We start from the raw sequence: 16,206 nt of genomic DNA, 5'->3' as shown, positions 1-16,206 counted from the left end.
TAGTGTATCGCTTCAGGCTCGCTGCATTGCTGCGAGGTTTAAAAATGTATTAGTTATATTTAGTTAATCTTTTATTATATTTAATTCCAATAATTCCATTTAATTATTTTATTTAAATTAGATAGTTGTAATTTTAATCATTCTAATTAAATTTTTTAGTTTAATTTCTGTCAATTATTTCATTCTATTTCAATCACCTAGTCTTTATCTAATTTCAATTCTATTTCAATTATTTCAATTATTTGCATTATTCTAGATTGTTACTCAGAGCAGCAAAACAGCAAGTTTTGTACAGTCTTATGTCTGATTTAAGATGTGACTACTCTTCCTGCCCTATAAATGCAATAATGTGACTTTCATGTCCTTTAAGTAATTTACAAAGTTATCATATTATTTGCATGTTTTATTAATTTGCTTAAACCACAGAATTCTCCTTCCTTTTGTAAAAGAAAAGAGGGAGATGCGGTGGTGTGTTTTTCTTTCATTTAATATTTGTTTAATATCTGTTTCCCCCCCCCCCGACCTCCCAATCTCCTCCTCTCCCCAGTGTCAGTCTTCCCTAGCACTCCCCTGTTTCCCCTGATAGGTTTGTGATATGTTAGTTCTGCCCTAAACTCCTCCCCTGCTATTCCCTTAGTAGTTACTGTTCCTACACCCCTCCTCCTGAGTTCTGTATAAAACCTCTGCTCCCGCCCCCGAGGGGGTCTTGGGGTTCGCTGAATAAAACCATCCCGTTCACCCCCAAGTCCCATGCCGCCCTCGTCTGTCCCCGCGCACCACGAACTGAACTGCAGAGCTTGCAGGGGGAAGCGGCCGCCCGTTCTCTTCCCTCACCGCCCAGCCCGGCACGGCTCGGAGTGCCGCAGCGAGAGGAGCGCATGCCGCGCCACAACACTTTGCAGGGAGTGTCCCATCTGCATGGTGGGGGGCATTGGCTGTGGAGTAACTGAAGGGGGTGTCTAAAGCAATGCCTTAGTAGAAAGGGGGTTTAATATCATAGCAAAGCTAGCAGGAGTTAGTTAGGTTTGGTTTGGTTTCGTTCAGGGTTAGAAAGGTACCTTCTAGTATATGAAAGATTGGGTTTGGGTCTGACTTTTCTACGTGGCCTATCTGGAAGGCATCCGCATGACCGGTCGGGGTATTGGTGATCTTTGAGGGCAAGGTTTTGGGGTGGGGTGTGTTTTTTCTTTTTAGCATATTCTTAATAGTATTAAAGGGAAGCAAGTTGCCATTACTAAAGAGACTATCGACTAGGGTGGAGACCATGGCCGAATTAATTTCTTTTTCTGAAATGGCTTTGACAACTGACTATACATCTTTTGGATTTACCGGAATATATACCCTCTGCTGGTTCCTTTCCGGGCTGGTGATCTTCACCAGGAAGGCTTGGATGGCAGCTGATGGAGACCATTCAGCACAGGCTATTTTTATTTTTCCCCAGTCGGTAAACTGGGCTGGTTTGTATTGTGGTTGCTTTTCGGTGTGGCTTAAAGCTTTACTCGGTTTTGTTTTAAATCGCGTTGGCTCTGTTCCCTCTGTCTCAGAGACCCAGCCGGCTCCTGGCAGCTCTTCCGAGCTGCTGGGGCTGCTGCTGGACTCAGAATCGGAAGTCAAATGCCAGCGCACTTCCGGGGCTCGGTGCCGTTTTGCGCGGCTCCGACCCCGCTCCTCCCCCCAGGGGTGGCGCCGCTGCCGCCCCCCGGGCTCGCCCTGCCTCCTGCAGGGGTGGGTTTCTCCCTTACATGGTGGCGGCGTCAGGCGCGGTTGCCGATCGGCTCCGAGCCCTCTGCCGCTCTCCTCCTCTTTCTCCCGCACACGCACATTTGTGAAACCCCGCGCCTCCGGGCTTTTCGCGCCGAGACTGCCCGCGCCCCGCCCCTCTCCTTGGCTGGCAGCACCATTTTTAGCAGGGTACAGGGGTGGTGGCGGGGGTTGGATCTCTTTCCGAGCCATGGTTTCTGCCTCTCTGGCTTCCTTCGCCAGTTCCTGCCAAAAGGATTCCGCGCGCTGCTGCACTTCCGGCAACAGGTCGCTGATTGGTGGTTGCGGGACGGATGGGGAAGCTGCGGATTTTTGGGAAGGTTCCGCGGTGGGGTTTGGGCTCTGGCCCGGGGAGGGGGGTGACATGCCGGGCCCTGCTGGATCCCTGCTCCCGGGCAGGCCACCCTCAGGGGCGGCTTGTGTTACTGCTCCTACCCTTAGCTTGGGTGTAACTAATAAACATGTGCGCACCACGCTCCATGCCTCCTGCTCTTCTAATGCTCTGTGTAGGGCTTTCTCAATTTTGCCCCACGCCTTAAGGCTTCTGCCACTGCCTGAGGATTTCATGTTCTTGGCCAGCATGGCTGTACTTTTTTCCCATATCTCTGGATGCAAAACATCCACGGGGCGTTCAATCACCCTAACCTCAAGGAGCCTTGCTATAGCAACATAAAAGTCTTTGAGCCTGCACTTAATACCCCACTGCTTATGAATCGCACTCATGACCTTCGCAATGGCATCCATGACGATCCACGGGTCCGGGGACGTCTCCCCCGCCAAGGATACGGTCTCACCACTCCAGCTGCTGACCCTGACCAGGCGACACCCGCTACCCGAGCGAATCTTCCTGGGTTTCGGCACCAGATATGTGGCCTTCAGGGGAAGGCAAGGCGACCTGGTTGCTAGGAACAGCACAGCAGCCCGGCCTTGCCCGGGCTACTCGGGCCAACAACACAGGCTAACACCAATGTGGTGGACGGTCGAAAGGCCTTTATTATCTTATCTCATGGGTTTAAATAGTCTCAGAGGACTTTGCTACATCAGGGGGGGTTGGTAGGGTCACTAGAGTTAGTAAGGAGTGGAAAACTACTGGGTTAGGTGTGGTTACATGTTCTGGGGGTAATAGATAATGTGTTGCAGGATAAGGGGGAAGGGTTCTTCTTTCCGTGACATCCCAAAATCTTCCATTCGCCTGTCCCTATCTACTACAGCCATGGTCCTGAGCCATGGTCTGGGGTGGGCTCCCCAGGACGATGGTGAGCTGTGGACTGGGTGCCCAAACACCATTTCTGTGTGGCCACAGAGACCCAAGGAGCTCAGTGCTCCTGTATCCAGAAATCTGGCTTTTGTAGGAAAGCAGCTGTCAATCAGCCAGTTGATGAGAATCTCCAGTGTATCCCAAATCTGAAATGCCTGGACATGGAGCTGGGGTCATGAGTGTGGCTACTCTAAAGAGGTGCTGAGACCTACAGCTCTGATGTCCCTCACTGTTACTTGTCTGGGCCAGGTTTTGGGAAGATCCACCCTTGTTTTGTGCACCAAAATCAGGTATCAGATAATGTGGGCTTGCTGTCAATAAAAGAAAGAAACATTTCAGCCTGGGGCTGGTGACACAGAGGAACACGTTGCCCAGTGAGTTTGCACAGGCCCTGAGGTTGGACACAGTTCTGAGGCACCTGGTCTAGAGGCAGAAGGCCCAGCACATAGCAGGGCATTGCACTAGGTGGTCTCTAAAGATCCCTGCAAAACCAAACAATCCCATGACTTTGGGATACTTTAACCCTTTCACATTCCCCACAATTGCCCTGGGAAGATCCCACCCCACAGAGCCAGTGTCCCCCTGCCCCTCCCTGGGGCACTCCGTGAGTCAAAGCAGCACACTGACAACACTGGCTTCCCAGGGATTCTTTTATTAGCAGAAACAGGGAGAAATGCCCTTGGAGTCCAGGTACCAGCTGGAAAAAGGCTTGGCAATCTCAAGGGACCCTTGGAGGTTGGGCCCACATCACAACATTCCCAACTTCCTGCCACTCTTTGAAAATAAAGAGGAGGCTACGAGCCTGCAGCTCTTCCAATGGCCTTCCCAGCAGAGCCAGATGCTTCTTCCTATGAGGATAAGGCACCACCTGGTTCTGCCGTGGTCACAACCATCTCCAGAGTCGGTGCCCGGGCCGGGAGATCCCATCAGCTGCCACGGAGTGGGGAATGCCAGCGAGGCTGGAGAGAGCCTGCAGTGCTCAGCGACGGGGACGTCTTGTGCTTCCTGACAGCAGCGCCGGTCCTGCAACAGCAGCATTCCTTAACTCCAAGGCTCATCCCAGGGGCACACAGCACCCTCAGCCCTCAAGCCCTGCAGTCTCTGCACAGGGCAATGGCACGGGTTCCCTCCTGCAGCATGCAGAGGGAGATGCAGCCCCAGCGGAGGGGACAGTCCCCATTTCAAGGCCCTTCCCAGCAGGTCCCCAGCCCTGCACTCTTGGGCACCTCTCCCAAGAGGGAGCCCAGCCACTGCCTTGCTGCCCCTGGACTCTGCATGTCCCCAGCTCTTACCTGGTGGCCAGGACAGGGTCACCAGCTGGGCTGGCCCTCGCTGGGGCTGATCTGCTCCAGGATCTGGCTGTACCTCCGAGTCAGGGCGTTGGTGTCCCTGGTGAGGTGGGTGAGGACCTGCTGCAGGCCATTCAGGTGGTGGGACAGGCGCTCCTCCAGCTGGGCATCCTCGGCCTCGTTGCTGTCCGAGGATGTGTCCACGTCGGCGTCGGCATCGCTGGGGCTCTGGTCAGCGACAGAGGCCAGGCCTTTCTCCACCATGGGCTTGATGGCCTTGAGGAGCTGGTAGCGCTCGTAGAGGTCCGTGCGGCTCTCTGCAGCCGGGGCTGCCCCCTCCTGCTGCGGGAAGACCCCTCGGAGCAGGCTGGGGAACATCACCTCCCGCTCCATCTTCTGCGTGGCTGAGAAGTACTGCTCCATGGCCCTTCTGCTGCTGCTCTGGCAGTGCTGCTCTGGGCTCTCCTGACACTGTCACCTGCTCCCTGTCCCTGCGGGGGCTTTTTATGCACTGATGGGGCACATCCCTCCCCTGCTGTCCTCCCCTGCCAGCCCAGATGGGCTGGATGGCCTTGGGGTGGGGCTTGGCTCCAGCCCAGCCGGGGCTCGACCCTGCTGTGTCCCTGTCTCTGTGCAATCTTTCCTGGCCCAGGCTCCCGGTGGCCTTCACCCGAGCTGGCCGGGGGTCCTGCTGACTCCCCATGCCAGGAACTGTGGGGGTAGAAAGGAGGAGAGGTGTCCATGGCCTCTCCCATTTAGTCCTGTATTATCTCAGTCCCCAAAGCGACCAGTTCTGGAACCCACTGGGTGTGGGTCCAGCTCCTGCCCCCCAGTTTGGGAAGGCTGTAGGGGACTGTCACCTCCCCTCCTTCCTGCTGCCATGCACTCGTGACGTGAACACGCCAGGGACATTGAGCAATGCCTTTAGCACACATAGGGAAATCTGGAACACTCTGGAAATTCACTGGAACCTATTCCCACTGGCTGTCTGGAGACAATGGAGCCTGCGGGTGTCCAGAGATTTGGATGCCCAGAAATATCCAATGCCCTCAACGTCCTCCTGGGCTGAGTTTCCAGGGACAGAGTGCTGACTCCATGCTGTGTAACTCCTGTGGCAGCAACACAGAGCCATTGCTGCCCCCAGGGGATTATGGACATGGGTACCCTGCCATGGTCACAGTTCTGGGAGAGCAAAAGCCACAGCCAGGGCAGCAGCCAGCATTGCCTGTCCCTGCATGTCCCTGAGGCGTGTGGCAATCAGGGAAAGTGGTTCTATCTGGGGAAAGGTTGTGGGGTGCCTGGTTCCTTTTGCAGCCCTTGGTGCTGGCAGCTCTCCCTCTGTCCACCTGTGTCCCAGCCAGGTGCCCACACTGCCCTGCAGCCTTTGCCCACCCTTTCCCCTCCCGTCCTCGGCACCCCTCTTGTCCCTTTCCTTGTGCCCTGCCATCTCTTTGTGTCCTGCCATGGGGCCCATTGCTGCACCCAGGAGTGTGGGTGCTGCTGGCCTCGTGCAGGTGCCAGACAGAGGCTTGGCCACATCAGGGCACCTGGGCCACTGCGGAGCTTCCTGCAGGTGCAGGCACATCACAGGGCTCTGGGGACAGAGGGACACAGGGGATGCTTTGCCATCCTGCTCCCCTCACCGCTTCTCAAGCTGCTCATCGGGAGCATGGGCAGAATGTTTGGGGATGACAGCAGCTCGGCAGAGACTGATTGCTCTCCTGCTCCTGTTACATGGGACACAAATAATTGCCAAATCCACTCTGTGCATTTGATGACCCCATTAGGAAGAAGAGGAGCCGTGGGTTCAAGTCAGAGGGAGAGGGGGCAGGTGGCAGAATGGGCACCTGGCTGGGCTGTGAGGGGACAGAGGGAGACCTGCCAACTCTGAGGGTTGCAAAATGCAGGAAGGACCCCGTGGTCTTGCCCAAAATAGAACCAATTCCTCCAATTGCCACATACTGTGAGATAAGAAGGGAGAGCAGTCCTGGCCATTTACCTGCCATGGCCTCAGCTCTGGGATGGGGGTGATGGGTGTGAAGGTGGTACCATCTGTGCTCCACTGTGGGCAATGAAAGCTCAGTCCCATGGATGCAGCTCCCCTGTGGCATTTGGTCCCATCTCTGTCCCCATTGCATGTCCTCATGACCCAGGTAGGATCCCATGCAGCAGAGCACTCGCAGTGAGATGTTCCACACCGCTGTGTGCTGCCGAGTTCAGGCTGGCAGTCATGGACAGAGCCTGCTCAATGTCCCTGGAGTGCTCACATCCTGAGCCCATGGCAGGGAGGCGTGGGGGAGGCGACATCCCCAGCAGCACCGCTGCCTGCAGCCTGGCCACACCAGGGAGCAGCAGGTGGACCCACTCCCACAGGACCCCAAAACTGAACCTGCTGGGTGGTGAGATAGCATAGGAAAGGATGGGAGAGAAGCCGGGCACCTCTCCTCATTGTCACCCCTGGCTCTGGGCCCAGACTCCCTGAGGCCTTCACCTGTCCCGGCTCGGGGGTCCCACCACATCAACCCCACTCCATGGATGGTCAATGGCCAGGACCGCTGTCCCTGCTATTCTTGCAGTATGTGGCAATTGGAAGAATTGGTTCTATTTTGGGAAAGGCCGCAGTGTCCTTCCTCCCTTTGGAACCCTGAGTGTTGGCAGGTCTCCCGCTGTCCCCTCACAGCCCAGCCAGGTGCCCATTCTGCCACCAGCCCTCTCCTCTTCAGACCTCACCCCACTGCTCCTCTTCTCCCTTTCTGGCTGCTCCTGGCATTCCGGGCTGCCCAGGGCTGCACTGAGCTTTGCTCACACTGGCAGCCTTATGCTCTGAGGATTTCTGGTTCACCATGATGGTTCTTGATGATTCAGAGACATCGTAGTGTCCCCCCAGTGTGGCCTTTACGGTGGGAAACATCTGCCCAGGGGCTGGAGTTTCACTTTGGATATCATGATTTGAGCCCTGCTGGAAACTCAGCCCCACTCAGCTGTTCTGTCACTCCTTCAAGGTGGGCTGGAGAGTGTTAAAGAGAGAAAACTGATGGGTAGTAATGAAGACAGGTCCACCGGGAGAGCAGAAGTTGCACAAGTAAGCAAAGCAAAAGGCAGGATTCATTCACCCCTTCCCACTGGCACTCAGGAGTTCAGTCACCTGCAGGAGAGCAGGGCTCCACTGCGTGTCATGGTGACCTGGCAGGACGACTGCTGTCACTCTGATTGTGCCCCTCTTCCTTCTCCTTCCAGCTCCATGTGCTGAGCATGGTGCCACACTCCCTTGCCTTGGTGCCATGGAGGGATAAGAGAGGAGAATGTGCCAGGATGATACAGTCACTTGGGGACACATGTGGTGGCAGGATCTGCCCTCTGAGCTGGGGCTGGGCCTGGGGCAGGACCCCCCAGGAGGGCACAGGTCTCTCTCCAACATTAGGGGCAGAGCAAACTCGCTGGACAACCTGTTCCCTTGTGCCCCCAGCCTCAGACTAAAATGTTTCTTTCTTTTGTTACCACCAACACCACAAGACCTGATGCCTGATTGCTGTGCACAAAAAGGGTTAATCTGCCTAAAATTCGGCCCAGTCAGACAAGAGCCATGGGCAGCAGAGCTGTAGGTCTCTGCTCCTCTACCCTCCCTCAAGACCCCAGCTCCATGTCCAGACATCCCAGCTCTGGGTTACACTGGAGATCCCCATCTTCTCTCTCCTGATCAGGCCTTTTCTCTCAGCTGCTGGGACCTCTCTGGCTTTGCCTTGTCCTGCCCCAGCGTGGGCAGCAGGGACAGGGTCTCCAGCCAGCTGTGGTTGTGTGAACTGCTGAGGGGACTGGGGGCTCTGGAAGGGGCAGCTGAGGGCAGACCCAGAAGTGCCCTCTCTGAAAGGGTCCTGGCCAGGTCCTAGGCAGGACAGGGCCACTTCTGAGGGGTTTGGGGCAGCCAGAGTCATGGGAGATGTGTCAGCAGGAGGTACTGGGGAAGGCATGGGCTGATGTGGAGGTGAGCCATGGTCCTGAGCCATGATCTGGGGCGGGTTCCCCAGGACAATGGTGAGCTGTGGACTGGGTGCCCAAACACCATTTCTGTGTGGCCACAGAGACCCAAGGAGCTCACTGCTCCTGTATCCAGAAGTCTGGCTTTTGTAGGAAAGCAGCTGTCAATCAGCAAGTTGATGAGAATCTCCAGTGTATCCCAAAGCTGGAATGCCTGGACATGGAGCTGGGGTTGTGGGAGAGGCTACTCTAAAGAGGTGCTGAGACCTACAGCTCTGATGCCCCTCACTGTTACTTGTCTGGGCCATGTGTTGGGAAGATTCACCCTCATTTTGTTCACCAAAATCAGGTATCAGATAATGTGGGGTTGGTGTCAATAAAAGAAAGAAACATTTCAGCCTGCGGCTGGTGACACAGAGGAACACGTTGCCCAGTGAGTTTGCACAGGCCCTGAGGTTGGACACAGTTCTGAGGCACCTGGTCTAGAGCAAGATGGCCCAGCACAAAGCAGGGCATTGCACTAGGTGGTCTCTAAAGATCCCTGCAAAACCAAACAATCCCATGACTTTGGGATACTTTAACCCTTTCACATTCCCCACAATTGCCCTGGGAAGATCCCACCCCACAGAGCCAGTGTCCCCCTGCCCCTCCCTGGGGCACTCCATGAGTCAAAGCAGCACACTGACAACACTGGCTTCCCAGGGATTCTTTTATTAGCAGAAACAGGGAGAAATGCCCTTGGAATCCAGGTACCAGCTGGAAAAAGGCTTGGCAATCTCAAGGGACCCTTGGAGGTTGGGCCCACATCACAACATTCCCAACTTCCTGCCACTCTTTGAAAATAAAGAGGAGGCTACGAGCCTGCAGCTCTTCCAATGGCCTTCCCAGCACAGCCAGATGCTTCTTCCTATGAGGATAAGGCACCACCTGGTTCTGCCGTGGTCACAACCATCTCCAGAGTCGGTGCCCGGGCCGGGAGATCCCATCAGCTGCCACGGAGTGGGGAATGCCAGCGAGGCTGGGGAGAGCCTGCAGTGCTCAGCGACGGGGACGTCTTGTGCTTCCTGACAGCAGCGCCGGTCCTGCAACAGCAGCATTCCTTAACTCCAAGGCTCATCCCAGGGGCACACAGCACCCTCAGCCCTCAAGCCCTGCAGTCTCTGCACAGGGCAATGGCACGGGTTCCCTCCTGCAGCATGCAGAGGGAGATGCAGCCCCAGCTGAGGGGACAGCCCCCATTTCAAGGCCCTTCCCAGCAGGTCCCCAGCCCTGCACTCTTGGGCACCTCTCCCAAGAGGGAGCCCAGCCACTGCCTTGCTGCCCCTGGACTCTGCATGTCCCCAGCTCTTACCTGGTGGCCAGGACAGGGTCACCAGCTGGGCTGGCCCTCGCTGGGGCTGATCTGCTCCAGGATCTGGCTGTACCTCCGAGTCAGGGCGTTGGTGTCCCTGGTGAGGTGGGTGAGGACCTGCTGCAGGCCATTCAGGTGGTGGGACAGGCGCTCCTCCAGCTGGGCATCCTCGGCCTCGTTGCTGTCCGAGGATGTGTCCACGTCGGCGTCGGCGTCGCTGGGGCTCTGGTCAGCGACAGAGGCCAGGCCTTTCTCCACCATGGGCTTGATGGCCTTGAGGAGCTGGTAGCGCTCGTAGAGGTCCGTGCGGCTCTCTGCAGCCGGGGCTGCCCCCTCCTGCTGCGGGAAGACCCCTCGGAGCAGGCTGGGGAACATCACCTCCCGCTCCATCTTCTGCGTGGCTGAGAAGTACTGCTCCATGGCCCTTCTGCTGCTGCTCTGGCAGTGCTGCTCTGGGCTCTCCTGACACTGTCACCTGCTCCCTGTCCCTGCGGGGGCTTTTTATGCACTGCTGGGGCACATCCCTCCCCTGCTGTCCTCCCCTGCCAGCCCAGATGGGCTGGATGGCCTTGGGGTGGGGCTTGGCTCCAGCCCAGCTGGGGCTCTGCCCTGCAGTGTCCCTGTCTCTGTGCAATCTTTCCTGGCCCAGGCTCCCGGTGGCCTTCACCCGAGCTGGCCGGGGGTCCTGCTGACTCCCCATGCCAGGAACTGTGGGGGTAGAAAGGAGGAGAGGTGTCCAGGATCCTCTCCCATTCTGTCCTGTATTACCTCAGTCCCCAACGCGACCAGTTCTGGAACCCACTGCGTGTGGGTCCAGCTCCTGCCCCCCAGTTTGGGAAGGCTGTAGGGGACTGTCACCTCCCCTCCTTCCTGCTGCCATGCACTCGTGACGTGAACACGCCAGGGACATTGAGCAATGCCTTTAGCACACATAGGGAAATCTGGAACACTCTGGAAATTCACTGGAACCTATTCCCACTGGCTGTCTGCAGACAATGGAGCCTGCGGGTGTCCAGAGATTTGGGTGCCCAGAAATATCTAATGCCCTCAACGTCCTCCTGGGCTGAGTTTCCAGGGACAGAGTGCTGACTCTATGATGTGTAATGCCTGTAGCAGCAGCACAGAGCCATTGCTGCTCCCAGGGGATTGTGGACATGGGTACCCTGCCATGGTCACAATTTTGGGAGTGCAAAAGCCACAGCCAGGGCAGCAGCCAGCATTGCCTGTCCCTGCATGTCCCTGAGGCGTGTGGCAATCAGGGAAAGTGGTTCTATCTGGGGAAAGGCTGTGGGGTACCTGGTTCCATTTGCAGCCCTTGGTGCTGGCAGCTCTCCCTCTGTCCCCCTGTGTCCCAGCCAGGTGCCCGCACTGCCCTGCAGCCTTTGCCCACCCTTTCCCCTCCCGTCCTCGGCACCCCTCTTGTCCCTTTCCTTGTGCCCTGCCATCTCTTTGTGTCCTGCCATGGGGCCCATTGCTGCACTCAGGAGTGTGGGTGCTGCTGGCCCCGTGCAGGTGCCAGACAGAGGCTTGGCCACATCAGGGCACCTGGGCCACTGCGGAGCTTCCTGCAGGTGCAGGCACATCAGAGGGCTCTGGGGACAGAGGGACACAGGGGATGCTTTGCCCTCCTGCTCCCCTCACTGCTTCCCAAGCTGCTCATAGGGAGCATGGGCAGAATATTTGGGGATGACAGCAGCTCGGCAGAGACTGATTGCTCTCCTGCTCCTGATGCTTGGGACACGAAAAACTGCCAAATCCACTCTGTGCATTTGATGACCCCATTAGGAAGAAGAGGAAAAGTGGTTTGAGGTCTGATGGAGAGAGGGCAGGTGGCAGAATGGGCACCTGGCTGGGTGCTGAGGGGACAGAGGGAGACCTGCCAACTCTGAGGGTTGCAAAATGCAGGAAGGACCCCGTGGTCTTGCCCAAAATAGAACCAATTCCTCCAATTGCCACATACTGTGAGATAAGAAGGGAGAGCAGTCCTGGCCATTTACCTGCCATGGCCTCAGCTCTGGGTTGAGGTGATGGGTGTGAAGGTGGCACCATCTGTGCTTCACTGTGGGCAATGAAAGCTCAGTCCCATGGATGCAGTTCCCCTGTGGCATTTGGTCCCATCTCTGTCCCCATTGCATGTCCTCATGACCCAGGTAGGATCCCATGCAGCAGAGCACTCGCAGTGAGATGTTCCACACCGCTGTGTGCTGCCGAGTTCAGGCTGGCAGTCATGGACAGAGCCTGCTCAATGTCCCTGGAGTGCTCACATCCTGAGCCCATGGCAGGGAGGCGTGGGGGAGGCGACATCCCCAGCAGCACCGCTGCCTGCAGCTTGGCCACACCAGGGAGCAGCAGGTGGACCCAATCCCACAGGACCCCAAAACTGAACCTGCTGGGTGGTGAGATAGCATAGGAAAGGATGGGAGAGAAGCCGGGCACCTCTCCTCATTGTCACCCCTGGCTCTGGGCCCAGACTCCCTGAGGCCTTCACCTGTCCCGGCTCGGGGGTCCCACCATATCAACCCCACTCCATGGATGGTCAATGGCCAGGACCGCTGTCCCTGCTATTCTTGCAGTATGTGGCAATTGGAGGAATTGGTTCTATTTTGGGAAAGTCCGCAGGGTCCTTCCTCCCTTTTGCAACCCTGAGTGTTAGCAGGTCTCCCGCTGTCCCCTCACAGCCCAGCCAGGTGCCCATTCTGCCACTGGCCTTCCCCTCTTCAGACCTCACCCCACTGCTCCTCTTCTCCCTTTCTGGCTGCTCCTGGCATCTCGGGCTGCCCAGGGCTCCACTGAGCTTTGCTCACTCTGCCAGCCTCCTGCTCTCAGGATTTCTGGTTCATCATGGAGATTCCCAAAGGCTCAGAGACATCATAGACTCCCCCGAGATTAGCCTCAGGGTGGGACACATCTGCCCAGGGGCTGGAGCTTCACTGTGGATATCATGATTTGAGCCCTGCTGGAAACTCAGCCCCACTCAGCTGCTTTGGCACTCTCCGCAGATGGGCTGGGGGAGGGAATTGGAGAGTGATCAAGAGAGAAAACTTGCTGGGAGAAATGAAGACAGCTCCACCGGGAGAGCAGAAGTTGCACAAGTAAGCAAAGCAAAAGGCAGTATTCATTCACCCCTTCCCACTGGCACTCAGGAGTTCAGTCACCTGCAGGAGAGCAGGGCTCCACTGCATGTCATGGTGACCTGGCAGGACGACTGCTGTCACTCTGGCTGTGCCCCTCTTCCTTCTCCTCCCAGCTCCATGTGCTGAGCATGGTGCCACACTCCCTTGCCTTGGTGCCATGGAGGGATAAGAGAGGAGAATGTGCCAGGGATGATTCAGACACTTGGGGACAGATGTGGTGGCAGGATCTGCACTCTGAGCTGGGGCTGGGCCTGGGGCAGGACCCTTCATTAGAGCGCAGGTCAGGGCTCTGCTTGCCCAAATGTGGGGGTCTGGGGCAGCAGAGACCCGAGGATATCAGTGCACCTCCTGGGGACCCTGGTGGTCCTGAGCAGCCTCCCCAGGGACCCAAATCAAGACTGGGCACCCCAGTTTAGCTCAGCCCAAACCTAGCCAGTCTCCACCCCTGTGGTGGCTATGCTGTGCTCCAGCAGGACTCTCTGTCCTTCTGCTCCTGCCATCCCTGCTGGCAGTGACAGCACCCCAGCTCTTCTGAGTGTCTCACTGCATGATATGGGAGATGTGGGGTTGAAATTTTGGCTGACGGAGTCTCCAGAGTCACTGAGTGGATTTGGCAATATTTCACGTCCCAAGGATGAGGAGCTGTGGAGGAATCATAGTCTGCCGAGCCCCTGTCATCCCAAAAAATTCTCTCCATGCTCTCCAGGAGAAGCTTGGCAATTGATGGGGGGAGTAGGAGACCAAAGCATCCCCTGTGTCCCTCTGTCCCCAGAGCCCTGTGATGTGCCTGTACCTGCAGGAAGCTCCGCAGTGGCCCAGGTGCCCTGATGTGGCCAAGCCTCTGTCTGGCACCTGCACGGGGCCAGCAGCACCGACACCCCTTGGTGCAGCAATGGGCCTCATGGCAGGACACAAAGAGATGGCAGGGCACAAGGAAAGGGACAAGAGGGGTGCCGAGGATGGGAGGGGAAAGGGTGGGCAAAGGCTGCAGGGCAGTGCGGGCACTGGGCTGAGACACAGGGGGACAGAGGGAGAGCTGCCAGCACCAAGGGCTGCAAAAGGAACCAGGTACCCCACAACCTTTCCCCAGATAGAACCACTTTCCCTGATTGCCACACGCCTCAGGGACATGCAGGGACAGGCAATGCTGGCTGCTGCCCTGGCTGTGGCTTTTGCTCTCCCAGAACTGTGACCCTGGCAGCGTATCCATGTCCACAATCCCCCTGGGAGCAGCAATGGCTCTGTGCTGCTGCCACAGGAGTTACACAGCATGGAGTCAGCTCCCTGTCCCTGTCCACAACCCTGCTCAGCTCACGGGGACGTTCGGGGAATTGGATGTTCATGAACACCCAAATCTCTGGACATTAGCAGGCTCCATTGTCCCCTGACCCCCAGCGGACAAGGTTCCAGTGAATTTCCAGAGTGTTCCAGATTTCTCTATGTGTGCCAAAGATCTTGCTCAATGTCCATGGGGTATTCTCATCCTGAGTGCATGGCAGCAGGAAGGAGGGGAGGTGACAGTCCCCTACAGCCTTCCCAAACTGGGGGGCAGGAGCTGGACCCACACCCAGTGGGTTCCAGAACTGGTCGCGTTGGGGACTGAGGTAACACAGGACAGAATGGGGGAGGATCCTGGGCACCTCTCCTCCTTTCTACCCCCACAGTTCCTGGCATGGGGAGGCAGCAGGACCCCTGGCCAGCTCGGGTGAAGGCCACCGGGAGCCTGGGCCAAGAAAGATTGCACAGAGACAGGGACACTGCAGGGCAGAGCCCCGGCTGGGCAGGAGCCAAGGCCCACCCCAAGGCCATCCAGCCCACCCGGGCTGGCAGGGCAGGACAGCAGGGGAGGGATGTGCCCCATCAGTGCATAAAAAGCCCCTGCAGGGACAGGGAGCAGGTGACAGTGTCAGGAGAGCCCAGAGCAGCACTGCCAGAGCAGCAGCAGAAGGGCCATGGAGCAGTACTTCTCAGCCACGCAGAAGATGGAGCGGGAGGTGATGTTCCCCAGCCTGCTCCGAGGGGTCTTCCCGCAGCAGGAGGGGGCAGCCCCGGCTGCAGAGAGCCGCACGGACCTCTACGAGCGCTACCAGCTCCTCAAGGCCATCAAGCCCATGGTGGAGAAAGGCCTGGCCTCTGTCACTGACCAGAGCCCCAGCGATGCCGACGCCGACGTGGACACATCCTCGGACAGCAACGAGGCCGAGGATGCCCAGCTGGAGGAGCGCCTGTCCCACCACCTGAATGGCCTGCAGCAGGTCCTCACCCACCTCACCAGGGACACCAACGCCCTGACCCGGAGGTACAGCCAGATCCTGGAGCAGATCAGCCCCAGCGAGGGCCAGCCCAGCTGGTGACCCTGTCCTGGCCACCAGGTAAGAGCTGGGGACATGCAGAGTCCAGGGGCAGCAAGGCAGTGGCTGGGCTCCCTCTTGGGAGAGGTGCCCAAGAGTGCAGGGCAGGGGACCTGCTGGGAAGGGCCTAGAAATGGGGGCTGTCCCCTCAGCTGGGGCTGCATCTCCCTCTGCATGCTGCAGGAGGGAACCCGTGCCATTGCCCTGTGCAGAGACTGCAGGGCTTGAGGGCTGAGGGTGCTGTGTGCCCCTGGGATGAGCCTTGGAGTTAAGGAATGCTGCTGTTGCAGGACCGGCGCTGCTGTCAGGAAGCACAAGACGTCCCCGTCGCTGAGCACTGCAGGCTCTCCCCAGCCTCGCTGGCATTCCCCACTCCGTGGCAGCTGATGGGATCTCCCGGCCCGGGCACCGACTCTGGAGATGGTTGTGACCACGGCAGAACCAGGTGGTGCCTTATCCTCATAGGAAGAAGCATCTGGCTGTGCTGGGAAGGCCATTGGAAGAGCTGCAGGCTCGTAGCTTCCTCTTTATTTTCAAAGAGTGGCAGGAAGTTGGGAGTGTTGTGATGTGGGCCCAACCTCCAAGGGTTCCTTGAGATTGCCAAGCCTTTTTCCAGCTGGTACCTGGACTCCAAGGGCATTTCCCCCTGTTTCTGCTAATAAAAGAATCCCTGGGAAGCCAGTGTTGTCAGTGTGCTGCTTTCACTCATGGAGTGCCCCTGGGAGGGGCACGGGGACACTGGCTCTGTGAGGTGGGATCTTCCCATGGCAATGCTGGGGAATGTGAATGGGACAAAGAATCCCAAAGTCACGGCATTGTTTGGGTTTGCAGGGATCTTTAGAGACCACCTAGTGCAATGCCCTGCTGTGTGCTGGGCCATCTTGCACTAGACCAGGTGCCTCAGAACTGTGTCCAACCTCAGGGCCTGTGCAAACTCACTGGGCAACGTGTTCCTCTGTGTCACCAGCCCCAGGCTGAAATGTTTCTTTCTTTTATTGACAGCAACACCCCAAGAGCTGATGCCTGATTGCTGTGCACAAAAAGGGTTAATCTGCCTAAAATTCGGCCCAGTCAGACAAGAGCCAGG

At 57.3% G+C, this 16,206-nt stretch overlaps 3 protein-coding genes across 3 annotated transcripts; 1 reads left to right on the top strand and 2 right to left on the bottom strand.

The window, feature by feature from the left end:
• Nucleotides 1–3,987: 3,987 nt before the first annotated feature.
• On the bottom strand, nucleotides 3,988–4,811 carry LOC144245896 (thyroid hormone-inducible hepatic protein-like). Its single transcript, XM_077781298.2, has 2 exons — nucleotides 4,312–4,811; nucleotides 3,988–4,042 (listed from the first exon to the last, which is right to left on the bottom strand). Exon 1 carries the CDS (start codon nucleotides 4,729–4,731, stop codon nucleotides 4,330–4,332), a length of 402 nt encoding a protein of 133 aa, XP_077637424.1. The 5' UTR covers nucleotides 4,732–4,811; the 3' UTR covers nucleotides 3,988–4,042; nucleotides 4,312–4,329.
• Nucleotides 4,812–9,275: 4,464 nt separating this feature from the next.
• LOC144245895 (thyroid hormone-inducible hepatic protein-like) lies at nucleotides 9,276–10,140 on the bottom strand. The gene is made up of 2 exons (XM_077781297.2): nucleotides 9,635–10,140; nucleotides 9,276–9,365 (listed from the first exon to the last, which is right to left on the bottom strand). Exon 1 carries the CDS (start codon nucleotides 10,052–10,054, stop codon nucleotides 9,653–9,655), a length of 402 nt encoding a protein of 133 aa, XP_077637423.2. The 5' UTR covers nucleotides 10,055–10,140; the 3' UTR covers nucleotides 9,276–9,365; nucleotides 9,635–9,652.
• A 4,500-nt stretch (nucleotides 10,141–14,640) lies between these two features.
• LOC144245894 (thyroid hormone-inducible hepatic protein-like) lies at nucleotides 14,641–15,499 on the top strand. Its single transcript, XM_077781296.2, has 2 exons — nucleotides 14,641–15,140; nucleotides 15,410–15,499. The coding sequence occupies exon 1, from the start codon at nucleotides 14,721–14,723 to the stop codon at nucleotides 15,120–15,122; it is 402 nt and encodes a 133-aa protein (XP_077637422.2). The 5' UTR covers nucleotides 14,641–14,720; the 3' UTR covers nucleotides 15,123–15,140; nucleotides 15,410–15,499.
• The last annotated feature ends 707 nt before the right edge of the window (nucleotides 15,500–16,206 follow it).

Source organism: Lonchura striata, chromosome 1 (genome assembly GCF_050655825.1).
Source record: "Lonchura striata isolate lonStrDom1 chromosome 1, ASM5065582v1, whole genome shotgun sequence".
NCBI classification, from domain to species: Eukaryota; Metazoa; Chordata; class Aves; order Passeriformes; family Estrildidae; genus Lonchura; species Lonchura striata.
Note: the sequence above shows the minus strand (reverse complement) of the source record. Positions and strands in the feature narration are given on the sequence as shown.